Source organism: Xenia sp. Carnegie-2017, unplaced genomic scaffold (genome assembly GCF_021976095.1).
Source record: "Xenia sp. Carnegie-2017 unplaced genomic scaffold, XeniaSp_v1 HiC_scaffold_23, whole genome shotgun sequence".
Lineage (NCBI taxonomy): Eukaryota > Metazoa > Cnidaria > Anthozoa > Malacalcyonacea > Xeniidae > Xenia > Xenia sp. Carnegie-2017.
Window position 1 is genome coordinate 2,302,579 of NW_025813486.1, and position 25,403 is coordinate 2,327,981.

The 25,403-nt window shown below is 34.4% G+C and overlaps 4 protein-coding genes across 6 annotated transcripts in view; 2 read left to right on the forward strand and 2 right to left on the reverse strand.

Annotated features, from left to right (window-relative positions):
* Positions 1 to 9,413, reverse strand: LOC124447671. Its single transcript, XM_046998640.1, has 6 exons — positions 9,335 to 9,413; positions 9,171 to 9,246; positions 1,141 to 1,476; positions 873 to 1,050; positions 645 to 751; positions 1 to 473 (listed from the first exon to the last, which is right to left on the reverse strand). Exons 3-6 carry the CDS (start codon positions 1,462 to 1,464, stop codon positions 165 to 167), a joined length of 918 nt encoding a protein of 305 aa, XP_046854596.1. The 5' UTR covers positions 1,465 to 1,476; positions 9,171 to 9,246; positions 9,335 to 9,413; the 3' UTR covers positions 1 to 164.
* Positions 5,705 to 7,572, reverse strand: LOC124448009. The gene is made up of 3 exons (XM_046999019.1): positions 7,304 to 7,572; positions 6,986 to 7,219; positions 5,705 to 5,801 (listed from the first exon to the last, which is right to left on the reverse strand). Exons 1-3 carry the CDS (start codon positions 7,552 to 7,554, stop codon positions 5,705 to 5,707), a joined length of 582 nt encoding a protein of 193 aa, XP_046854975.1. The 5' UTR covers positions 7,555 to 7,572.
* On the forward strand, positions 9,095 to 20,035 carry LOC124447668 (voltage-dependent T-type calcium channel subunit alpha-1I-like). 2 transcript variants are annotated; one of them, XM_046998634.1, is made up of 24 exons: positions 9,095 to 9,232; positions 9,348 to 9,569; positions 9,773 to 10,015; positions 10,101 to 10,195; positions 10,543 to 10,714; positions 10,834 to 11,116; positions 11,191 to 11,283; positions 11,385 to 11,843; positions 12,175 to 12,326; positions 12,662 to 12,968; positions 13,143 to 13,307; positions 13,426 to 13,641; positions 13,714 to 13,782; positions 13,944 to 14,128; positions 14,531 to 14,657; positions 14,734 to 14,862; positions 14,962 to 15,241; positions 15,361 to 15,506; positions 17,908 to 18,017; positions 18,114 to 18,244; positions 18,389 to 18,459; positions 18,560 to 18,638; positions 18,724 to 18,845; positions 19,061 to 20,035. In XM_046998634.1, exons 2-24 carry the CDS (start codon positions 9,349 to 9,351, stop codon positions 19,646 to 19,648), a joined length of 4,443 nt encoding a protein of 1,480 aa, XP_046854590.1. In that variant the 5' UTR covers positions 9,095 to 9,232; position 9,348; the 3' UTR covers positions 19,649 to 20,035. The 2 variants fall into 2 exon arrangements, with proteins under 2 accessions (XP_046854590.1, XP_046854591.1); XM_046998635.1 differs by lacking the exon at positions 9,095 to 9,232 and having other exon boundaries at positions 9,255 to 9,569.
* LOC124447670 (crossover junction endonuclease EME1-like) overlaps positions 19,958 to 25,403 on the forward strand; it is a 7,859-nt gene continuing 2,413 nt past the window's right edge. Inside the window, exons 1-9 of one of the 2 annotated variants that reach the window (XM_046998638.1) lie at positions 19,958 to 20,157; positions 20,232 to 20,699; positions 22,301 to 22,429; positions 22,698 to 22,745; positions 22,829 to 23,032; positions 23,143 to 23,235; positions 24,151 to 24,281; positions 24,398 to 24,649; positions 24,875 to 24,935. In XM_046998638.1, the coding sequence (XP_046854594.1) occupies positions 20,035 to 20,157; positions 20,232 to 20,699; positions 22,301 to 22,429; positions 22,698 to 22,745; positions 22,829 to 23,032; positions 23,143 to 23,235; positions 24,151 to 24,281; positions 24,398 to 24,649; positions 24,875 to 24,935 (1,509 nt within the window). In that variant the 5' untranslated portion in view covers positions 19,958 to 20,034. The remainder of the gene's footprint in view (positions 20,158 to 20,231; positions 20,700 to 22,300; positions 22,430 to 22,697; positions 22,746 to 22,828; positions 23,033 to 23,142; positions 23,236 to 24,150; positions 24,282 to 24,397; positions 24,650 to 24,874; positions 24,936 to 25,403) is intronic. The other variant, XM_046998639.1, reaches the window with a different exon arrangement.

Here is a 25,403-nt window from a genome sequence, read left to right on the forward strand (position 1 = left end):
TGAAAGCTTACAATAAACAAGACTCGTATAATATACGTAAGCACATAAGTGCTTAACACCTTCATTAAAATACTTTACATGCACATATTTTTATCTCACTCAAATTAAACTTCAGAAAAAGAATTGAAATAAAACATAATCTATATAGCCATATGCATTCATGATTAGTTGAACACATTTGATAACACTCCAACTAAACTTTTCACAGAAGATGGACACTTCTCAGGGATAATTCCCAATAATGCCATGTCAAGAAAGCTATGGACATTCATGCCTTCAATGTATTTTATATTGTACATATGGTACGTGGCCAACAAAGCAACCAGAGCATCGCCAATCTTTTTGGTTGTGACATGGCACAAAACTATTCCTTCTGCCACCACATATATAATGTCACTTTGATAAAGGTCATCCACTACCAAAATACAAGGTTGAATTTGAGGTTTTATTTTTTCATCAAGGAAAGCGCCATTCTACGATAAAAAGACAGCAGAAAATTTAGAGAACTAGCTTGAGACTGCACAATAAAGTCTTAAGTGTCTACTTTCATTAGCGTTCACAATTTACTTTTTGTTATGTGAGAAACAAAAATGAAGTAGTATGGTAATACTCATTTTATAGTAAAGATATAGTGCCAGTTTTACCTTAACAACTTTGATAACAGCTTCTTTAACATGAGGCGTCCTCCTGCTGTTTGGCTGCTTGAAGACAATTTGAGCGATTTCGATAGCTGCTCTACCAGCACATTCGCCTAAAAAATAGCACACACTGCTACACAAATGTTGATCGAGAAACAACTGCTGATCCTTCTTAGTTTTATTTCCTTCAAGAGAATTTCTGATGTGTATGAAGTTGATTATCAGCTGAAATACCTTCTTCAAGGATACCACTGTCAATGGCATTGTGCATTCTTTTCAAGTCTTCTGAATGTTTACCACCGTTTTTCTCAGCATATGCCAACAGCCTGTGACGCCAGACTTTGTTGAAGTTTTCGTTTACCTGTGTAGCTACGTCTTTATTCCCCATAACTTTTGCAAATTCAGCCTTGATCTGTAGTAATACAATATACAGCAGTTACCTATAAGCTTTGCTAAACTTATGTACGTATTTTATGGGATAAAAATACTACTATCTACTAACGTATAGCAGATTTTTTAAAGGAGGGAACATTTCAACAACTTCCACTATTCTTCTGACGTCTTCCAAGACAAGTGATCTCCTTGAAGCATAGCATGCAGCCATCAACACCTGACTTTTTTCATGATCCTTTTTAGCTGACTGCCACTCCTTTTTTATTTTTGATGCCACTGCTGTAAGATCTTCACTTTCGCACGGCTCGGGAACGTTCGTCCAACAGTGACTGTTCCTTTTCTTTGTTGCTTTGCCTTTAGTTTGCGAGACATTGGTAACAGGCGTGTTAAATCTCTTTCTTTGCAATTTTTTGAATCGGTTATAGATTTTCATCTCAATAGATCCCTATAAAAGAAAGCTTTCATTTAAAAGTAGTAAAAGACAAGTAAACTTATTTTTTATCATTTACAAAATAGAGACGCAAGCAGCCCATTACAACAAAAACGCATTTAACAAGGTGATAATGTAAATTTGCATCACATAGTTTGGTTTAGGGGGTGGGATGGGAAGATGTGTCCACTTCTCTTCAAAATACTAAAGCCTAGTTAACATATATTTGTACATAATTGTAGTAATTCTATCGGCGTTGAAGGTTCATATCAAATATAAGTGTATGAGAACGCGCGTTGTAATTGTTGTAAGTAATTTAATCGCAAAAAATCTGGAGTTCAGTCAAATCAAAAGCACTTGTGCTTAGAGATAAATGGAGGATGCCACATTTCTGAATGAGTACGGGCCTGTTTATATGGAGCCGAGTTACCCGGATGTGTCATATAAACGATTGACCGAGAAATGCATTCATTTTATATAAGGGCCGAGTTACCCGGCTCGGCGAGTAGCTCGAACAAGCGAGCTACTTGCAGAATATAATTGAGAAATATCAAATGCGATTTGTTGAACAGTACCCTGCTGCATCTATTATCCCCAAGATGCACTACCTAATCCAATACCCAAGAACCATTGTCAGGTAACTGCTTAGTAGAGAAACAAACAGTAGAATTATACAAAATTATATAATGGCTAATGGTAAATGGCATGCCAATTATTTTTAGTAATGTAATTAACATTGTGAAACCTTATTGTTGAGATATTTAGTCTAGTACAAGGCAATGAACAAGTTTCACAATTAATACTTTTGCAGGCTTGGCCCAATGGTACGATCTTGGTGCATGAGGTTTGAGTCAAAGCACACATACTTCAAGCAAGTTGCTGTTTCCCTTGGAAATTTCATAAATGTGCCATTTACATTTACTGAGAGGCACCAGAAGCTGCAAAGTCTTTACTATTTTTATGGGGAAGACAAAAAGTCCAGTTTTATGAAGCCTCTTGAATGTGGACCAGGTATATACATTACTTAAATATTCAATGACAATATTTATTTAACCTGCAGAGAAAATTAGTGTAAGTGATAAATGTTTGTGTCTTTGAGGTTCTAGAATCCAAACATGAAATGGTTCAATGCCCAAATTCCCTGAAGTCTCTGCATTTACATTTCTATCAGATGTGTAAATGCAGACAAAATTGGGGCAATTATCCATGTGGGCTTCAACAATTTTCTGCCTGTTTTTGCTGAGATTAAATCAATCCATGTTTTAAACTCATCAATTGAAAGGGTGTATTTTGCTGCTGAAATTTTGGCACCAAGAGTTTTGTGAGCATTACCGTACCTATGTTGTAAACAGAACAGTACATCCTGAAATTCAGTTTTACCCACAAAGATCATTGCAGTACTATCTCCCACTTCACTTTCTGAATCCTGTCTGTTCACATAACCAGTCACATGTTTTGCCTAAATGTGATATTCACAATTACAATACCAATATTTACTGATTTAAAATATGAAGTGTGCTTGTTCATAGCAAATATCATCACATTGTAAATTATTGCCTATCAAATTGCTCAAAAGTGCCATTACTTCATCATAAAGCAAAGAACAAATTCCATTCTTGATGAAAACAGTGCATTTCTTAAAGTGGTACTATGACGAAAATTTTTTTTCATAGATTAATAGTGTATGTAAAAAAATCTCTTCTGGCGAAATTTTAGCGCAATGTATTTCATGCTGCTCGAGTTACGTAGCGATAAAACTTGAACTTTAAGAGCCGCCATTAAAATGCGCCATATAGGCCGTTGGCTCTGGCACGAAAATGTTTCGTTTCGTCGCCCCCATCGCGGTGCTAAAATATTTCAACGGAAAGTAGTAGAGTCGAATGCGCTGATTTCAAATATCTTTGTTCCCACACGCCAAAACGCGCTGTTTTTTCACAATGTATAACCAAAGTTGGATATTTTGATCGACTAAGCGCCATCTTAAATTCCGCGGTGTGTCTGATCTTTTGACATTATTACTTGAAGTACGCGCAATGCTGAAGTATTTATAAGGATAATTATTAAATTAAATCGTTATTAACTCTGACTGTTTTCTGAGAACAATTCTGCAAGTCCCAAAGAGCAAATCAAGAGAATGGATGAATGTTTCATTCATTTTAATGGTAAGTCAGGCGAATTGTGTCAATTAACGGCACATACAATCGATAAAATAAGTGAATATTCTGAAAAGTGGATTCATTTGGATGGGGAACCTAATAAAATTGCGTCAAACGTTGGTCGCTCGGTCCAGACAGAGAGACAGTGCGAGAAGAAATTGCAAATGTGCGTTTTCATAAGGAATGCTATATTCGTTTCTGTGATAAAACAAAAGTCGCAAGAGCCGAAAGGAGAATAAAGAAAAAAACAAATACTATTGATGCATTCACACAAGGTGAAACGAGCACTCCTGTCACCCACCGGACCTTGTGTGCACCTGTGCGGATATCACCACGAACATTGCTTAGTGGTGATGAAAACATAGTCAGGCGAAATAAACATGTTCTTCCAGAGCAATGCATAATTTGCAAAAGACAAGAGTCATACAAGGTGGACAAGGTACAGTTTAACATAATCCTTGCATTATTTCTTGACATTTTGGTAACAATAACGTTGCATGTTTTGCAGGCCACTAGAAAACGAAAACTGCATAAGTTAGTTCTAGCACAAACGTTTGATGGGGGTAAATTAAGAGAGGCTGCCGAAAAGAAAAAAGACGAATCAATTTTAGCTCACATTAGGGGTAAAGATTGCGTATCCATAGAAGTACGCTACCACAAGCATTGTCATTTGGATTACTGCAGATTTTTGTCAAGAAATGTGACAGGTAAACAAAACAACGAGCTATATCAGTTAAGCTACAACACATTCTGTTCCAAAACAATAGAGGAAAAGCTGATCAAGGAAAAGCAAATAATGAGAATGAGGTTATTGCATGAGGTTTTTGTGCAGCAAGTAATGAAGATTGAAGAGCTTGATGCATCCAATTACCGTCCCTCCCGACTTAAAACAAGATTGCAAAGAGACTATCCGCAACTTGTATTTCACACCTGCAACCAGAAATCAAAGCGAGCTTGTATTTGTAGAAGAGCTATCAGTAGGTGAAGTAGCGAGACCTGTACAACAGCAGATAATGAAGAGGAAGAAAGCGATGGTGACCAAGAAGCAAATATTCAGCCTATATTTCACCAAAAGGAAGTCACTTTAAAAGAATTTTATGATGTTGCGATGAGTTTAAAAAATGCTATAAAAGGAGCACCGGGAATGGATTCATGTTGGCCACCATCGGCTGTGGATCTTTTAACAGACCAAGTTCTAAAGATGGTCCCAGTTTTACTGTTTAATTTTATAGCTTGGATGTTGGATTTCTCAGATTATCCAGAAATCTCATCTGCCTTGAGTTAGAGGATTAGCATAAGACAAAAGTCCTATCAATCTGCCAAGACATATTGTACATAGCGTCAAATGGGAAAAAAAAAACACCAAAGTCCTTAGCACTGGGTATGGCAGTCAGACAACTAACACGGTCATCACAACTTACGCAAATTTTAAATGGATTTGGCCATTGTGCAAGTCATTCTGCCATTTTAACTTATGAAACAGACCTAGCTAAGCTATCAGTGAAATCAGATTCCTTCCTTCCAAAAGGAAAAAAAAATTTACTTGCCTCGTAATGCGATAATGATGATTTCACTGAAGATTCTAGGAACCAAACTCATATACTAGGAGGCATATTAATTCAACGAGAGGATTCGTCTGGCAATGAATCTCTTGTTGTTTCAAAACAGCAAAAGAAAGGTGGGAGAACATTTACAGCTCTAAGAGAAGATATTGTCCCGTACAATCTTGGCAAAAAGCAGACACCACACTTTGTTGACATTAATACATCAATGTTAAATAATTATTACGAAAAAAGTTTCTCATCTCATGAAGAACTTGCCAAGAGACTGGATTTTGCATATCTTCTAATGAAGCTACGCCAAAACCACTTTGGGACTCTACTTCCTGGTTGGACAGGTTTTAACATTCTTCTGAGGCAACGTGCAATACCAACAATGTGTCGAATCACTTACTTGCCAATAATAGATGGATCCCCAAGTGAGTACCCAACACTGTACACAGCGCTTTTAAAGAGCATCAACATTGCAGACATGTTGTCACAAGAACACATCGTTCTTGTTTTTGACGAAGCAATTTATGCAAAGATTCAACAAATCAGGTTAAGATTGAACTGTATGGCAAGTTGAATCCAGGGAAGAGGACTCAGATTATAATCTGGATACTGATCTGGAGGAAAACTAAATCTAAGTAATGTAAAAAAACTGATTTATTTAAGAGAAATTGTCGCAACAACCTCATACTTATTTTGTGCAATTCCTATTTTAGCTAGCTCTTGAGCTTTAGATCATCTTTAGATACCAAATAGTATTACATTAAAACATAAACAACATTTGATACGTTATGCTACTGTTGAAATTTGATTCTGTTTCTCGTCAAGTTTACTCACTTTTCGCGATATTTTCCAATTGTCTCAAGCGCTCACGATCACAATCAACCAGTTTTACATTTGAAATGAATAAAATCGTATCGTTGGTAGAGGTTATTAGATAGGTTCGTGGCATATACTTATACATTTAAGTTGTTTATATGTCCACGGTTTTCGAGTACACCCCCTTACTTCAAGTAAGATTGCCAAAAGATCAAACATACCGCGGAATTCAAAATGGCGCTATGCCGATGAAAATAACAAACTTTGGCCATGCATTATGAAAAAACAGCGCGTTTTGGCGTGTGGGAACAAAGATATTTGAAATCAGCGCATTGAACTCTACTGATAACCGATGACATATTTTAGCACCGCGATGGAGGCTACGGAATTTGATTTCTAGCCACATTTTCGTGCCAGAGCCAACGGCCTAATATTTGAATTTTCAAGAAGGAAGGTGCTGGTGACGTCATAGTCTTAACTCGCGGCTGTTTACAATATAACACAATATGCAAATAGAGATTTAAAAGGTTGTATAACTCAATTTTTTTAACATGCCTTCAACACGCTGTGTCGTGCAAGATTGCAGTAATAAGTCTGATAGAAGTACAGGCATTTCATTACATAAAAGCCTAAACGACGAGTCTTTGAGAAGAATTTGGGTTAAATTTGTTCAGACGAAGCGCGCAAACTTTAATCCGAGTTCGCGCGAAATTCGATTTATGATTTGTTCGAATCACTTCTCGGATGATTGTTTTGAGCGTTTATTACATTTGGGTGGTATGACTAGACGGCTCAAACCTGGTGCCGTATCTACTATTTGGAAGAAATCACAAACACCAACAACGTCAAGAGAGCGGCGTCAGGTTAGCACAAGTTGCAATTATTATATACTTACACATATTGCAGATGATAAATTTTCACAATTTGAGAGAACCAATAATACATCCAGGCAAACTTTCAATATACAATATACATTTATACTAAGGTTTTAAAGAAAATACAAAATGAAGTGTCTGTATCATGCGATGACCTTTGGTCTTTAAACCAAACGAAGCTGCTTGAAGAACAAATTCGTTCAGGCAAACTTCGTTAAAACCAGGGTGATCCAAAATGCGTTTCCTTTCATCGATGTCGAACTGATACATTTTACCACGGCATTGCTCTATTTCCATGCAGCATCGGCACTCTTGGGGGTTGACAACAAGATCCAACGAACAATGGCCACATTCACACCTTTAATATTGGCCAAATTGTATGTTTCCATAGCTAACGGCAGACGATTCAGATCAAAGTAACACACTAAGAATGACATCTTACCATGAAGTAACATCAACACGGGCATCAAAACGATCTTGCAGCATGTCTTCAACCCGCCGTTCTTCTGCGACTGTAGCTTCGTACTCAGCAATTTCATCGGGCGAAGCAAGCGGTTCAATATTATCGACAAATGGCAAAATTTCCGAATTAGATTCGTTCGAATTTGCCGTCACAAATTCCGATGAAGAAATCGATGCGTTTGTCTCGATCGAAGACTCAGAGAGCGAGTTAGATCTCGATGAATTTGACATTTTTTTGCTCTATTTATGTATTACTTTGTATACTTTCCAATGTGCGCTTCTTGCCGTGTTAAGACTATGACGTTGCAAATATTCAAAATGGCCGATTTTAACGGCGGACATGAAAATTAGACATTTCAAATGTTCATAACTCCCTCGTTATATTATTATTTTTGCTTACATTTTACGAAAGCAATAATTGATATGTGCTTAAACTATTGAATGCTAAAATCGATGATTTTTTAACGTTAAGTTTTCGTCATAAGGCATATTTTCTTGTAAATGTGAGAAATATGATAACTGGAGTTGTAGGTTTACACTTTGAAGTATTTTCAACTAAAAATAGGCTTTTTGTTGACCAGAATGATTGAAGCATATGTAAAAATGTGTTTTTCTTTGTTCAGAATTAGTATAGGGGCAATATTCAGTATTGAAGCTGAGTTACAACAGCATAGTGAAAACAGCAATCGAAACGCGCGTGCATCATGAAATAGTTGGCCGCCATATTTGTATTGAGTCACCCGATTCGATGCAGTCATCAAGTTGCTCTCGAACCTATTTGGCACCAGTTGTAGAGCAAAAACAACCCTCATGGAGCCAAAACTGCCCCACCTTGTCTGTTTTAGCTCTCATTGTTAGCAATTTCAAAAGCCAAAACGACCTCATGGGGCTAAAATGGCCTATTTCTTTTTATACTGTGTAAATCGGCAATGAATAATAATAAATTTAAATAATTAATTCCTCGATTTTGCATTTCTATTTTTATGGTCTGTTTTGTCGAGTGCTTAAACAATTAGTGAACTGTATTTAAAATAGACAAATTGATTAAAATAGATTCGATCCGCATTTCTCCTGAAAAAACTCCCCATAACTAACAAAAATAGAGCTGTACATTGGTCAAATAATCTGAAAATAGAAAACATTTTGGCTGATGAATAAAACGAGTATGAAGTCGTTATTATTTTAATAAATTTCATGGTAGAATGTTTAGGGAATTTAAACATTTGTTTTAGATCAAAGTGTTGTTAAACAGAATACGTATAACAGCTGTTCGGAAATTTATTCTCAATATGTTAAAGTGGCTATGAAACGAAAATTTTGCAAGTTAAATTATGTTTGAAATGACTAGAACTTTTGAAATGACATTGTACTTTCTGAAACAGTAAATGCATATCTCTTTTCAATCTCGTGATATTGACGTTTTTGTTATTTCCAATTTATGCAACTTGTGACGTTGTGTTGCATAATGGTTCCTACGATGTTTAAAATACTCTTTAGTTTCCTGACAACTTTAGGTTGATACTAGTAGGCAGCACTTTTTACCATTAACCACGTCACAATGAAGGAAACTCTGTCCTTGTGAATTAAACTATCGGTAAATATACCTAATAATTTACGTTCACGTTATTGTAGGATGTAATATATTGGTATCGTGTTCTACATTATGGTCAAGAACAATATATCTACAGTATTTCTTTGTTTGTTGAAACAACTAGGTGGGGTGTGTACGCGGAATTTGTTTACATGCGGAAGTATCGCTAAAACGGTCCCTCCTTAACAACTAAAAGCCTTAAAGTTGAATACTGTTGTTAGAAATCAAATCGGGAGCTGAATTTTGTCATACATACCGATGGCAAGATCTAATTATCAATAAAAAGTCGGTCGATCAAGTTAGCTCCATATGTCATAGGTAAACTTCCGTCACTGCTTTAAATAAACGTATACAAGATCAAGTAATCAATGTATTTGTAATGAATCTTTAAACGAAGTCTACCAAACATCTATACTTTACACTTTGAATTCAGAATGTCAGAAATCCAAAACGTTTCAAGACGCGAGACGTCTATAGAGATGACCCCTTTTCCTCCTTCGCCATCTCCTCGCAATCGACCATGTGATTCAACATCATCAAGACCTTCAGTTCGTCAATCGAATGTCAAATTTGATCAGTTTGAAGAAGTAGCCTTCTGTTGTCTAAAGCGAGAAAGTTTACCAAGAAGATGGTTCATTAAACTTGTCAGTTCTCCGTATCCTTTTGACTTGTCTGGTGTGTTTCTTGTCCTGTCTTGTCTTTATTATCTATGTACAAGGTCTAATTATAGCTTATTTATCGTAAAAATTCTAGAAACATATGTTGTAAAATTAATTAGTTTGAACAAATTATATCCAAATAAATTGATGTTTGATTTTTTTGCACAAAAGTAATCATTCTCCCTTAATTCAATCAAAGATGGTTCGAGCGTACGAGCATTTTAGTGATTTTATTAAACTGTGTAACGTTAGCCATGTACAATCCATTTGACAAGACCTGCGCTACAAAGAAATGTCAAATTCTTGAGATCCTAGAGACTGCTATCTACGCCTTTTTTGTGGTGGAGATGTTGATAAAATGGATGGCTATGGGAGTATTTGGTGATTTAGGATACTTCAAAGACTCTTGGAATAAACTGGATTGTTTCATTGTTCTTGCAGGGTATAATGAGTGCTGGATTAAATTCTTTTGACGCAGACAACAATCACAATTTTAGTAAATTTCTGTTTTTCTGTATATTTTGTAGAACATTTGAACTTGCCTACGGCGAAGGAAGATATTTGAGTGCTGTTAGATCAGTTCGTGTGTTGAGACCATTAAGAGCAATAAATCGAGTTCCAAGTAAGCTATGAAGAACTACAAAGATTAGTTTTTGAAATTAAAATACGCTTGAGTTCGAATTGTTTCCAAAATTTCAAAGTTCCTTCAACTAAATGTACTTAGACGTCAGTCGAATAGAACTTCATACATAAATATTTAACCGTCCTAATTAATTTTATAGTTTTCCCACTGGTCACAGAATTGTGAAATAAAAACATTTGAACTGCTTTAGAAACTGTTTACGATTGCACTCAAAAGGAGACAAAAACTAATTTTGAAAGTTTAGATATTTCAAACATAATTTATCTAGCTCACCGTAACATAGATAAATGAATAAATAAAAAATCTGTTTTTTCTCATTTGCCTAGGCATTCGCATTTTAGTTATGCTTTTGCTGGACACGTTGCCAATGCTAGGCAGTGTTCTGGCAATTTGCTTTTTGATTTTTGCAATATTTGGGATCATTGCTGTTCAACTTTGGCAAGGTCTTTTACGTGCTCGCTGCTTTCCACAGGACCTTAACAGTAGCATCATTAAACAGTAAGTAATTCTCATAAAATGTTATGAAATTTTTATGTCATCTGTTCAAATACTCATCACATTACTCAGTGTATTCTAGAATTCTCGTTCTGACTCCATAAAATATTTCGTTTCTTCAGGTATAATTTGACAGAGTTTTACCGTCCATCATTCAATGAATATTATGTCTGTTCATTGTCAGAAAATAACGGCTTATCTAAATGCAGTCCTCATAACTTTAATCCGTACAAGGTCAACAATAAAGTGTGTAACCAAAGTTTCCTCACGACGGAGAACACGTCATCATCACATTGCGTGGACTGGTACCAATATTATACGTTGTGTCGGCAAAGTGGAGAAAATCTTCACTGGGGTTCAGTATCTTTTGATAACATTGGTATAGCAACAGTTGTAATATTTCAAGTAAGTTGAGTTGAAATGAATGATTTATTAATTTATTTAACAAAGCTTATTAATGATGAGAATATTATACCTAGATCATCACACTCGCTGGATGGTCAGACATTATGTATAAAATACAAGATGTACATTCCTTTTGGAATTGGATTTATTTCGTCTTTCTTGTTTTTGTAAGGTTTGAATGAATTTTCATTGAAAACTGGAATATAGGACTTTATAATAAAAAAAAACATCAAAAAACTTTTCAATTTTTCTATCAATTTGCCTTTAGCTTGGTTCTTACTTCATGACAAATCTCTTTTTTGTTGTGATAACGTCACAATTCCAACAAACAAAACAACGCGAGAAGGAGCTAATGAAAAAATCGCGCCTGCGATGTCGGGCCAGCGTCAGCACGGTATCCTCAAGTTTGACGCAGCAAGGATGTTATACACAGTTGTTGCAATATCTTGAGCATCTTTGCCGTCGTTTTAAAAAGTACATTTGTTCCAAGATCAAAATGGACAAAGATCAAAGTTTGACGCAGCAAGGATGTTATACACAGTTGTTGTGTTATTATAAACATTCTTGCGACGACGATGATGTGGATAGCCCAAATACAAAGAAAAAATGTTGGGTCAAGATACGTGATAATCTCAAAGCATTTGTTGAAAGTCAACATTTTACGAGGTTCATCATGGTGTCCATATTTCTGAACACGATTTGTATGGCCATAGAGCATCATGGGCAGGTATAAAATCTTCAAATAGTTTGACATTTTACTCCTGCTAATGAGTTAACTGACTACAAAAAGCATCCAATTTTTACAAGAATAAATTATTTTAGCAAAAATAGCAATAGTAATATAGTAGTGATTCACTCATTCATTATCGAGACTAATTCTCAAGGCTGGCTATGTTACTGTTTATAATATATTATAAATGTTTTGTCTATAATTTTCATAGTACGAAAAGTCTTTGATACAGTGCTTGGTTAAAGAAACCTGGCTTACTTTAGTCCAAATAGTAGATTTGTAACGTACGGAGAAATAGTGTTTTGAAGAGTGTTTGTATCTCTTTCAGCCGAAGAAAGTGACCGACATTTTGGAAACTGTCAACGTCTTATTTACCTCAATTTTTGCGATAGAAATGCTGATAAAAATTGCGGCATTTGGACCTTACGGTTATATTAAAGATGCATATAATCTGTTTGATGGTGTGATTGTCATTGTAAGGTATGAAATTTTTATTATTACGATAAGTAAACTTGCCTGGAAAATCTTTTACGTTGACATATGGATTACGTTTCTAGGAGTAAAATTGTTTTTTAATGCAAAATTTACAGGAAAAAACATTCAATCCAGCTACATGCTAAAACATGTGTCTGACAGTTTCTTAAAGATAATTTAACACACACTTTTGGTTCCTGTTTTTCAAGTATTTTTGTGCTCACTGAAATCAAAATAACTGTAATGGTTAAATAATGTAAATAGAGAGTTTAAATCTACAGAATGGCTTGTATGCTGCTGTTGATATTTTCTTACAGCAAAATATTTCTATTTTTCTTTAGTTTTATAGATATTTTCGCTGACAGCGATACGAGTGGTTTGTCTGTTATGAGATCATTTCGACTATTGAGAATATTCAAACTTGTTCGTTTCATGCCAGAGTTGATACGTCAGTTGGACGTTATGAAACTAGCTTTAGATAATGTCATGTCTTTTCTGGCGTTACTTACTTTGTTCGTATTTACATCAAGCATTTTGGGGATGCATCTTTTTGGAGGGAAATTCCAGTTTGCAAACGAAGATGGTCAGCTGGTCACATCGCGGGCTAATTTTGACAGTTTATTTTGGGCGCTTGTCACAGTGTTTCAGGTAAAGAGTGTTACAAACTTTCCCCAAATTATGCAACACATTGTAAACCTCATATTTTAGATACCTTACTACTTTTTCTGTGGTAAGATTTGTTCTTTAAGCTGAATAAAATGTGTATAGTACTTTTTGCCGAATATCAAAAATTGCAGTAATTACAATGGGTTTGTTTCATAGATTCTGACTGAAACTGACTGGGATGTCGTTCTTTTTGATGGAATTCGTTCTCTCTCATCATGGTCTTCTCTTTATTTTATATTTATTATGGTCATTGGAGATTTTATTTTATTTAATCTCCTCATCTCTATCATTGTCGAAGGTTTTATAGACCAAGCTGTTGCTGTAAGTTATTTATCAACTCAAAAATTTTTTTGAATGTTTCCATGAACCTTAAGTTCATGAAAAAATCCTTTTAATTAGTCGGTGTTAAAACATACAGTCTATGATATTTGTTCAATAGGAAGAAAATGAAAACGAAACCGCTGACAATCATGCCACGTCATGTTTAAAGCGTAGTCAAGAATGGTCACTTTTTGTCTTTTCACCAGAAAATAAATTTCGTCGACTTTTAGAAATTCATAAGTATGAATGGTTTGATCGCGTGGTATTGCTGCTTATCTTGATAAATTGTATTGTTATGGCAATGGAAGAACCTGGATTGGACAAGAACAGTGAGGTTGTAAAAATCAGTTTTGTAATCTGTGTGGAGTTTTTGGTTTGACGTTAAACTATTTATATTTTATTTTAGATGGGACAGTTTATTCAAATAATGCAGTATATTTTCACAGCAGTATTTACGATTGAGATGTCTATCAAGGTAAAACAAATTTTTCAAAATATTTTTTTGACTTTGAAACATTTTCTTAATTGGAAATAATTTTTCATTTTATCGGAACCAAAAGTTATTATAATAACAGCTCTGTTAGCAAGGTGAAACCTGCTTTATTGTTGTCAATATGTATGTTTTTATAACGTCAGGTGATATCTATGGGTCTTATCATTGGTCCTGATACATATCTAAAATCTGGTTGGAACATCGTCGATGGAATCTTTGTACTTATTTCACTGGTTGATCTTATCGTTTCCTTGACAACAGAGGGCAGCGGTGGAATCTTTAGAATTCTAAGAGTACTTCGAGCGATTCGTACTTTAAGACCTCTACGGTAAAAAATAAATTACGATGGAGTGAGAATTTATCATTTATTTATGATTTATGAAATCATTGTTACTTGAAGTATGCATTAACAACCATTAGCTAGAGCCACACTCTGTTTTACAACAAAGTTTTGATGAACATTTCGATGTTCATTCACTTTAAAAATATTCAATTTCTGAAGCTATATTGATTAGTATTGCCAATAATCTAAAATTTACACAGCACAATCAATAATTGAAGCTGGCCACCAGACTTTTAATGGCAATGAAAACTCTTTCTTGACTATTTAGAACAATTTCTTAGTTAAAATAAATGATTTATGATTTAGTTTTACTTTGCATGGTAAATTATACAATGTAAGTTGTTCTTATTGAACATTGACAAACGTCTTTGTTTTTTTTTCAAACAGAGTTATAAACCGTTATCCTGACTTAAAATTGGTTGTTGAAACATTGATCAGTTCACTAAAGCCGATCGGAAACTTTTTTCTTATAGCTGCTACGTTTTTTGTTATATTTGGAATCTTGGGTGTACAGGTAGGATTGTTAAAGTAATTACATGATAGCAACAGCCCAAACTCTTCCCTAACTAAACGAATTTGCCTTTCTCTAGTTGTTTAAAGGCAAATTTTATTCCTGTCACGATGCTAAATCATCATTAAAAATAAATAACAAAGATCAATGTATTTCAAACGATGGAAACTGGATGAACAACGTGTACAATTTTGACAATTTGGCTAGCGTAAGTAAAAGTAATGTTATTTAAAATGCATAATTGTTTTCATAATTTGAATCATTGTTATCACAGGACGAAATTTGACAGCTATTCTATTCCTTACAGGCTTTATTAACACTTTTTGTGTTTTCAACATGTGATGGCTGGACGGCCATATTGTACTCAGGCATTGATGCAGTTGATGTTGACAAACAACCAAAACGTGATTACGCCAAGTGGAATGTTTTGTATTTTATTGCATTTCTTCTGATTGGTCGCTTCATTGTAATGAACATGTTGGTTGGTATTGTGATCGAAAACTTTCACAAATGTCACGATGAACAGGAACAAAATTCATCCTCTAGAGAGACAGTGAATACACGATTAAGATCACCAAGAAATTCAAGTATGTTTTATCAGTTACAACGTTTGGGTTTACAACATTAAGGAAAGATAAATTTCACATCCATCTAACATCAAATCATTACTAAAAGAATCTTTGAAATATTCTCAGTTTTTTTTTAGTTTCAGAAATCGCTGATCCTAGCATTCCTGAATGGCGCAAGAAATTGCTTCGATTTGTTACTCATGCGTATTTTGATCTAGCCATTGCTATTGTTATTGGTATCAATGTTGTTTGTATGGCTATGGAGCATTACAACCAACCCAAAGTAAGAATTATCTCTTTTGTGTTTAGCAATTTGTATTTTTTTTAATCATCAAACGAAATTTTTTCTTCCTCTAAAAACTTCATAATGTTAAGATTAATTCCCAAACACTACTTTTTGCCAGTGAAAATTTCCCCTAATTTTACTTTATGTGTTGAAAACAACACAATAAAATGAAATTTGCATACGATAACCAAATGAATCCACCTTTCTGACGGTGGGGACATACTTGTCAAACATACGAGATCAATTTGATTACAAAATTCTGACAAGCAAATGGTCGGACATTATATTGTTTATGTAGAATAGTGGCAATAAAATGGTTAGGAGATGCTTTTCAGTTTTGGGGCATTTTTGAATCTGATTGTAGTTATTCGGACCGATTATTTATAAAGGCAGAAGTCTTAACAGTAAATATTAACTGTTTTGCGTTAGAAAAAGCATAATGATCGAAGAAAAGCTTGAATACTGGCATGTTGTCATCGGGTAAAAAGATTTTATGACATAAGGCTTCAGTTTAGACGATACAAATGGCTTGGCTTATTAAATGTTATCATCGTAAAAACTATTATAAAAAAGTAGATAATTCTTTTTCTCCACGAAGCCCATGGATGCTTTCGTTCATGATGAGAGAGTTGCATTGTATAAAGAGGCTCTCGTTCATCACGAGAGAGTGGTGAGAATGTTGCATTGTAAAAGGTAACAAGTAAGAAACGTATAAACATGTTTAGAGTTGGTTTAAAATAAGTCAAAACGGCAGAATTTGATTGAACTTTTCAGTATACTTGGATGTTCTAGTTTCTTTTACGAGAAGAATTCTTGTAAAGAAAAAAGACAAATTTTGAAAACAAAAAATCGAGTTTTCGGTCCATGCGTCCCGATACTCCGATATAATCGAGTAATAGAAAGTCTCTTGTTAATTAAAAGAACTAGATAATCCTTTTTTGCCATGAAGCTCATCGATGGTTTGCTCGTGATGCATGAGAAGCGGCAAATGAGAGAATTAAATCAGAAAGAGATAAAGCAATAAAAATTGTACAAAACATGTTAAAAGTTGTCTTAAATCATAAGTTTCAGAGAAAGACACAATGTCAGAAGAAGTTAATTAAAATATTGCTTTGTTTATTTTATGAGAAAAAATAAACAAAAAGATAAAATTCGAAAGGAAAAAAAACCCGTTTTCGGTCCATGCTTCCCGATACCTTCTTTAGCGCAAGGCACTAGAACGCCGCATGTTAACGTTTCGGTAGGAGATTTCGGCCCCTCCACGCTATCCTACTTGGGAGATGCAATAGCAAGCTTCCGCCCATCAGACGCCGAGATCGCCTACGATAGGCTTTGCTCGGGGTACGCAGGGAGATTGCGGTCGTCACCGAAGTGTGGGCCCCTAAGCCACTGCATAGTACATCGCACCCAGCTTCCACTGCTAGTTGAAGATGGGTGCTTCCACTGCTTCCACTACTATACTTAATAGTGGCTTTATATTTATATACCAAAATTCAAAGGCTTACGAAAATTGTGGTATAATTAATGTAACTACTGCGCATGCCTAGTTGATTTCTTTGATAATTTGCGACTAAGTGAGTTAATTGGTACAAATTTAGTGCAAGTAGATATAGTTAGTCGTTGCCATGATTATGAACTATTAGTCGAGTGAACTGCGCAAGCTCGAGCGTATGCGCAGATGATTTCTCTATTAAATTGATACTAAGCATGGTATTTACTTCAAAATCGGTGCTAATAGATTCAGTTGGTCGTTGCCATAATAATGAACTAGTGCAGCTAGTCAAGTCGACTGCGTATGCTGAAACAGACTGCGCATGCGCAGATGATTTATTACAAAATTTGTGACTGATCAAGCTAATTACTCCATAACCGTTACTAGTACATACAGTTGGTCATTGCCATGACCATGAACTTGGAGAGTTTGTGGAGTTGACTGCGCATGCTCAGATTTATTTTCTATTAATTTACGACAGAGTGAGCTCTAAAATTGGTGTTTGTATATTCGCTTAGCAAATTTTCAATCATGTATTACTGGCATGCTCTTTGTCTTCTTAAGCTTGTTTTGACAAATGCATATCAAACCCATCAACACTTTGTTACGGCACTTATAATATCTGTGACAATGTTACTTTTACACATTCTGCCATTACTATTAGTCGTTATGTATTTTTAAAATAAGATTTTTAAATTGTTTAAGAGCATCTTCCTTCTATTTTATTATCACTATTCTACATATACAATACTATGTCCGGCCATTTGATTGTCCGAATTTTGTATTCTCATCTCTTATTTTTGACACGTTTTACACATCGGAAGGGTGGATTGGTCAAGTCATTGAACAAGGTTGTTCACTGGCTGTTGTTGTATATTTCTTGAACTATACTCTCTCTCCTTTCAGATGTTGACCTTGTGTTTACAATACGCAAACTATATATTCACTTTCTTGTTCGTGTTGGAAGCAGTTCTTAAATTAATCGCTTTTGGAATAAGAAATTATTTTAAAGACAGGTAGCTAAATGAATTTGATTTCGTAGAACTTTAAAAATAGAAATCCTGCAGCATTAACGATGGCTTTTGAGAAATATTTTTTCTTCTCATTATTAGTTGGAATTGTTTTGATATGTTCATTGTAATCTTGTCAATTGGTGGGATTATATTAGATGAGTTAGCAACATCTGATCTACGGATCAATCCAACTATCATACGTGTTATAAGAGTTCTTAGGATAACTAGAGGTAACTGAAATTAAACTATTATATTTACGATTGAGCGCATGTTGTCAAGATTTTTTATACAATTAACGCATATAGTGAGTGACGCTGTCATTTGTTGGCTTCTTTGGTTAGGATTACTATAAATATTTGTTTTTTTTTTATCAGTGTTGAAGCTTTTGAAAAGAGCAGAAGGAATCCGTTCTTTGTTGAAAGCCATCGGTAAAGCATTACCACAGGCAAGTTAAAATACATGTCTACAAATTTCTGAAGAATCTTTATAGACTATTTTCATAAATTTTGTTCAACATTGTCTATTTAACATCTCTGGTTTTCTAGGTCACCAACTTAGGAATTCTTTATGTTCTTGTTTTTTTCATTTTTGGAGCTTTAGGAATGGAGTTGTTCGGTCGTATATGTAAGTGAAAATAAATACCTTTATTTATTGTTCTCATGATCTTGGAGAAGTACAAATTAATTTTATGATTTTGTTTTATTTTTAGCTTGTAAAAAAAACGAATGTAATGGTTTAGATGACACACATGCACACTTTCAAAATTTTGGCTACTCTGTTTTAACCTTGTTTCGTGTATCTACAGGAGACAACTGGATTGGAATATTACAGGTAAGATTATGAACAATTGATGAAATTTTGTTCTTTCTAAAAACTAAAGAGATTGTGTAGAGCAATCTAGATCATGTATGATCTTCAGGAAGAGTGCTGATAAAGCGTGATTTCTTACGACCTTTAGAAAGATTGACGATAGGGCATCTTGTTTGATCTTCGAGAAACGTTAAGAATGATATTATATAGAATACTTTAAAATTTGTTTTCTTTAGGACACAATGAGCTCAAAAATATGCAATTCTGGTGAAAGAGAGGGATGTGTTATCATCAATAATATTGCTCCTGTCTTTTTCTTTTCATTTGTTCTTATAACACAATTTATCCTCCTCAATATTGTCGTCGCCGTTTTGATGAAACATTTGGAGGAAAATACATTATGTGACGAGGATGAATCTAATGAAGGGATGCAGTCGAACTCGCATATTGAATCTTCCAATCAAGAAGCTTGTGTGTCGAATAATCCTTCTTTGCAATGTGAAGATTTGACTTCTGTTAATGAAATTTCTCGCGCTCCTGTGAGCCCTTCGCAAACATCGATTTCCAACGAAAGAATGAACACAAACCGCTCTGAATTGTTTGTAAAGGGTTCAAATAAAGAAAATGAAGATAGTTATGATATGTCAAAAGACGAAGAAGAACTCAATGTTTTACTTAACTCTGACAGAAAAACTCAAAAAAATTTAACAAACCAAGAGCTTACTAAGACGCATAGGATGAACAATCACCAAATGGAAGCAACTGAAAAGGACAGCGTAGTTCATTTATCAATTGATGGTAAATCATTTGAGAGCGATGTGTGAAATTGCAAATAAGACAATACCATGTCTTACTAGGAACAGAAGACAAATGGCAATGGGAGCACTGGGGCTCACTAGGCCTGATTACTGAAATCGACATGGTTGAAAGAAATTTACAAAGCCTTAAAAAATTGTGAAAAATATTCGAATTTATGTAACTCTTTATGTGGGTCATCTCACTTAGCATTTTTTCTCATGCTCCCCCCCGCTTGTCGACTGTTGAGTGTCACGCGCGTGTTTTCACACGAATCACACGATTGATAAACTTTTGCGCGAGTTTTTAAAATGGCGTAGTACACGTTGTGTAGTGTTTTGTATTTTGTTTTGTAATAGAAGGATTTGTCAATTATCTTTTTTTGAATAAAAATCACAGCAATTTATATACTGTAATGGAGTCTCAAATAGAGCAGGTTCTTTTGCTATGTCCGGAAGCTGACCCAAAGGAAGTTGAAAATGATTTAAACTTTACGATGGATTTTGAAACAACTTTAAATAATGCTTTGGATGGTAAGGTAAGTCTTTTATTTTATGTTCTTGTTTTTAAAGTAAATAACCTAAATAGATAAGAGTATAATTAATTTTTCAGCTTGGTATTAAATCTTCATTATTACCATCAAAACGAAGTGTTTCTCCGATAACAATTTCGTTAGACTATGACGAATTGAACGATAACAAAACCGAAGATGGCGCTATAAAATATACTAACCTTAAAAAAATGCCTTATCTTGGATTGTCAACAGAAAAAGATTCAACTGATGAAGTTCTTGATGACTCTATTTTACTAAAGCCAGTTTTTGATATCAACACTAAAAATTCCAATTCTTCACCATGCCAAGATAAAAGTAACAGCTCTGTAAAGACTTCAATTGATTTCCAAGTACATACAAATAAGACAAACTGTACAAATGGTCATGTTGATGAAACTGAAGTAGATAGCTGTAGCTCAAAGACTTATGGGATAACAGTGGATAATTGTGAATCTCAAGATGAACCTGGCACAAAAAGAAGAAAAAGAACGAAAGAAGAAATAGAAGAAAAGAAAAGAGAAGCAATCGTATGTATCTTACTATTGTATGAATTTTTGATTGGATTAGTGGGGTACATGTGTTGATAGTTATGGCTACATGTATTGATAGTTATGGCTACATGTATTGATAGTTATAGCTACATGTATTGATAGTTATGGCTACATGTAGTGATAGTTATAGCTACATGTATTGATAGTTATGGCTATATGTATTGATAGTTATGGCTACATGTATTAATAGTTATGGCTACATGTGTTGATAGTTATGGCTACATGTATTGATAGTTATGGCTACATGTATTGATAGTTATAGCTACATGTATTGATAGTTATGGCTACATGTAGTGATAGTTATAGCTACATGTATTGATAGTTATGGCTATATGTATTGATAGTTATGGCTACATGTATTAATAGTTATGGCTACATGTATTGATAATTATGGCTACATGTATTGATAGTTATGGCTGCATGTATTGATAGTTATGGCTACATGTATTGATAGTTATGGCTACATGCAGTGATAGTTATGGCTACATGTATTGATAATTATGGCTACATGTATTGATAGTTATGGCTACATGTATTGATAGTTATGGCTACATGTAGTGATAGTTATGGCTACATGTAGTGATAGTTATGGCTACATGTATTGATAGTTATGGCTACATGTATTGATAGTTATGGCTACATGTAGTGATAGTTATGGCTACATGTAGTGATAGTTATGGCTACATGTATTGATAGTTATGGCTACATGTAGTGATAGTTATGGCTACATGTAGTGATAGTTATGGCTACATGTATTGATAGTTATGGCTACATGTATTGATAGTTATGGCTACATGTATTGATAGTTATGGCTACATGTAGTGATAGATATGGCTACATGTAGTGATAGTTATGGCTACATGTATTGATAGTTATAGCTACATGTATTGATAGTTATGGCTACATGTATTGATAGTTATGGCTACATGTATTGATAGTTATAGCTACATGTATTGATAGTTATGGCTACATGTGTTGATAGTTATGGCTACATGTATTGATAGTTATGGCTACATGTAGTGATAGTTATGGCTACATGTATTAATAGTTATGGCTACATGTAGTGATAGCTATGGCTACATGTATTGATAGTTATGGCTACATGTAGTGATAGCTATGGCTACATGTATTGATAGTTATGGCTACATGTAGTGATAGTTATGGCTACATGTATTGATAGTTATGGCTACATTTATTGATTGTTATGGCTACATGTATTGATAGTTATGGCTACATGTATTGATAGTTATGGCTACATGTATTGATAGTTATGGCTACATGTATTGATAGTTATGGCTACATGTATTGATAGTTATGGCTACATGTATTGATAGTTATGGCTACATGTATTGATAGTTATAGCTACATGTAGTGATAGTTATGGCTACATGCAGTGATAGTTATGGCTACATGTATTGATAATTATGGCTACATTTATTGATAGTTATGGCTACATGTAGTGATAGTTATGGCTACATGTATTGATAGTTATGGCTACATGTATTGATAGTTATGGCTACATGTATTGATAGTTATGGCTACATGTAGTTGAGCTCCATTAACTGTGTTCAATTTAGTTAAAGAAAGCAACCAAAGAGAAGGAAAGGTTGGTAAAATTTCAGGAAAAACAAAGACTTAAGAATGAAAAGGCAACAGTAGTTCAGGAGAAGAAATTGCAAAAAGAAAAAGAACAAATGCAAAGAAAGGTTGAGTGGTCGTAATTTTTTTAAATTTTTGTCATTTTTATCAAATTCTTTTGACAGGAGGTAGGTTGAAGATTCCCCTTATAGAAGATACTGCAACCCCTCCATGTACCATGCCATCCCCAGTGTCATAAAATGGTGTTGATTTGTTAAAAATAAAAGAAATGTGTATATTTCAGAGGTTACTTCAACCCCTCCATGTACCATGCGATCCCCAGTGTTATAAAATGGTGTTGACTTGTTAAAAATAAAAGAAATCTGTATATTTCAGGCTGAGAGATTGACAAAAAATTCTAACCAGCTAGATGGTTGTCTTAAGGTATTTATAAAGGGCTGTTTTTTTATATAGGAGGAGATAAAGAGTGTTGAGGATAGGCAACTTTAATTTGATATATTTTTCAGTATGTGACAGCTTCTTTGGACCCAGCGCTGCTACTTGATGAAGTTTCCTCACAAACTGCTGGTCACAAGGACTGTCGCAATGTAATTCTTGAAAAGTTAACCTCGTGGGACATAAATTACGTCATAACGTCACAACTATTTCCACGAAGTGTCACGTGGCAGAGGGAAATTTTTGAACATACGGTGAAAGATGACGATTTAACGGTAAATGATGATGTAGAAAATGTTAATTATATTTACGTACGAAAGGTCATCTTTACATCAATTTCACATCAGAAGAAAATCACGTGATCATTAATTATTCATAACGATAGATAATGACGTCAAACCACACGTCAGAAGAAAATCACGTGATCGTTGTTTTACTTGCTGAGCAATTTGTAGAAATGATCTTCTCATCCAAACAGGTAGGAAATTATTTTTCATTGTTTCATTAAACTGTCGGACCAAGGTCTTATTGTTAGGGATGATTTTTTTTAGAAAAAAAGTGTAGCTCTTGTATTTATTAGAATTTAATGAATTCATGTTGGATATTGTTTTGTCGTTCCTGACTGTTTTTGTTATAGCCTATTGCTACTATGCCATGATTGAAGTTTTTCTGCTTTTTTAAAAAACTTTGTTTACTTTTTCTCTTAATGGTCCTCCAAAAATGCTTTATAGCCAATCAAAGCGCTCTATATGACGAAATGTTACATAATACATTTTATTGGCCAATCAAAGCGCTCTATATGACGAAATGTTACGTAATACATTTTATTGGCCAATCAAAGCCCTCTATATGACGAAATGTTACGAAATACATTTTATTGGCCAATCAAAGCGCTCTATATGACGAAATGTTACATAATACATTTTATTGGCCTATTAAAGCGCTCTATATGACGAAATGTTACGAAATACATTTTATTGGCCAATCAAAGCGCTCTATTTGACGAAATGTTACATAATACATTTTATTGGCCAATTAAAGCGCTCTATATGACGAAATGTTACATAATACATTTTATTGGCCAATCAAAGCGCTCTATATGACGAAATGTTACATAATACATTTTATTGGCCTATTAAAGCGCTCTATATGACGAAATGTTACGTAATGTATTTTATTGGCCAATTAAAGCGCTCTATTTGACGAAATGTTACGTAATGTATTTTATTGGCCAATTAAAGCGCTCTATATGACGAAATGTTACGTAATGCATTTTATTGGCCAATCAAAGCGCTTTATTTGACGAAAAGTTGCGTAATGTATTTTGTTGTTCAGGAATGCTGAATGTATTTAATGATGATGTATTTACAACTGATGTTTATGTTTTATTAAGGATTATGTTGACAGACAGGTAAACCTGGACGAACGTCGAAAAACTTTGCTTGATTTTGTTAAACATGTAAAACACGTGTATGTAGGAAAGAAAATCACTATTTTTGTGAAGGGAATGGAAAAATATTTAAGGTAAAAAAATTGTGAAACTTTATTAGATATCATTTGTATGCGAAAATATTCTTCAGATGCTTTAGTTTCGAGTGAGAGAAGAAATAGTGAAAATTTTAATGATTTTGTGATGTTAGGAATGTGAAGTTGAAAAAACAAAGATCTTTTCGTGTTATGGCCACTGGTGAGGCTCCTGTAGATGATGGTAAAAAAAAGCGAAGAAGAAAGAAAGTTGACGATGTGTTTAAAGTATCTACAACAGATATTGAAGAAGCTTTAATTGAATTGCAGATAAAAACAAATATATGTGTGTATCACTGTGAAAATAACGATGATCTGGCGATGAAGATTGCTGTGTTTACAAGAGCTGTTGCTGAGAAACCTTATAAGTACGTCAAACGAATTCATTTTCTCTTCCCCCTCGCCTTCTTCCGGTGTTTTCCTATGTCCTCCTCCTATCATCCCCCTATCATCCCCTTACCTTCCCCTATCATCCCCCTACCTTCCCCTATCATCCCCCTACCTTCCCCCTATATCCCCTCCATGCTTATTTTGAACAAGCCTTTTGCACTTTATTGCAATCAGAAATAATTTACTTTAATTTTTCATTCAAGAAAATCTCTCACAGACAGCAGTGGATTTTCTTTAGATTGTTTGGACAAGACCTCATTAAAGGTAAAACCTGTTTATGCTTTGCTTACATTTAGTTCCCCATACATTGAACATTACAAAGATAGAAACATAAAATCTTTCCATAACTTTAATTGGAAAGGTTGCTCAAAAACACACAAGTTTTTAATTCGGTTAGAGGTTTTCACACGAAAATGTTCAAGTATTTTTCTAATTGATTTTCCCTATTACAGTCTTCCCACTTTCTGGACAGTCGTTGATTATCGATGTTTTGTAGGGATATTAACCTATAATCAAAGCAAAAACGTCGGTCATATTTCATGTATCATTCTTGAAATATGAATGCAGATAACGATGTTTATTCAAAGATCTAAGCCATTTTAAATCGTTTAGGTATCGTGTCCTAAATTCAAAATAGGATACGTCTCTAATAAAGTAAATGGTTTAAACCCGGAAGTATCGTTACATGTTTGTAAATGTAGATCGTCCAGGTTGGTATAGTCCTGAGAAGGA

Excerpts from the sequence above, each read along its gene's own strand:
- LOC124447671 (XM_046998640.1), bottom strand. The coding sequence starts at position 1,464 with ATGAAAATCTATAACCGATTCAAAAAATTGCAAAGAAAGAGATTTAAC. Across the intron at positions 752-872 it reads CAGTGGTATCCTTGAAGAAG|GCGAATGTGCTGGTAGAGCA; the intron begins GTATTTCAGCTG and ends GCTATTTTTTAG. Across the intron at positions 474-644 it reads CTGTTATCAAAGTTGTTAAG|AATGGCGCTTTCCTTGATGA; the intron begins GTAAAACTGGCA and ends TTTTTATCGTAG.
- LOC124448009 (XM_046999019.1), bottom strand. The coding sequence starts at position 7,554 with ATGTCAAATTCATCGAGATCTAACTCGCTCTCTGAGTCTTCGATCGAG. Across the intron at positions 7,220-7,303 it reads CGTGTTGATGTTACTTCATG|GTGTGAATGTGGCCATTGTT; the intron begins GTAAGATGTCAT and ends CCAATATTAAAG. Across the intron at positions 5,802-6,985 it reads ATACAGACACTTCATTTTGT|ATTTAGTTTTCCTCCAGATC; the intron begins ATTTTCTTTAAA and ends TACATTACTTAG.
- LOC124447668 (XM_046998634.1), top strand. The coding sequence starts at position 9,349 with ATGTCAGAAATCCAAAACGTTTCAAGACGCGAGACGTCTATAGAGATG. Across the intron at positions 18,018-18,113 it reads AGAAATTATTTTAAAGACAG|TTGGAATTGTTTTGATATGT; the intron begins GTAGCTAAATGA and ends TCTCATTATTAG. Across the intron at positions 18,460-18,559 it reads TCGGTAAAGCATTACCACAG|GTCACCAACTTAGGAATTCT; the intron begins GCAAGTTAAAAT and ends CTGGTTTTCTAG.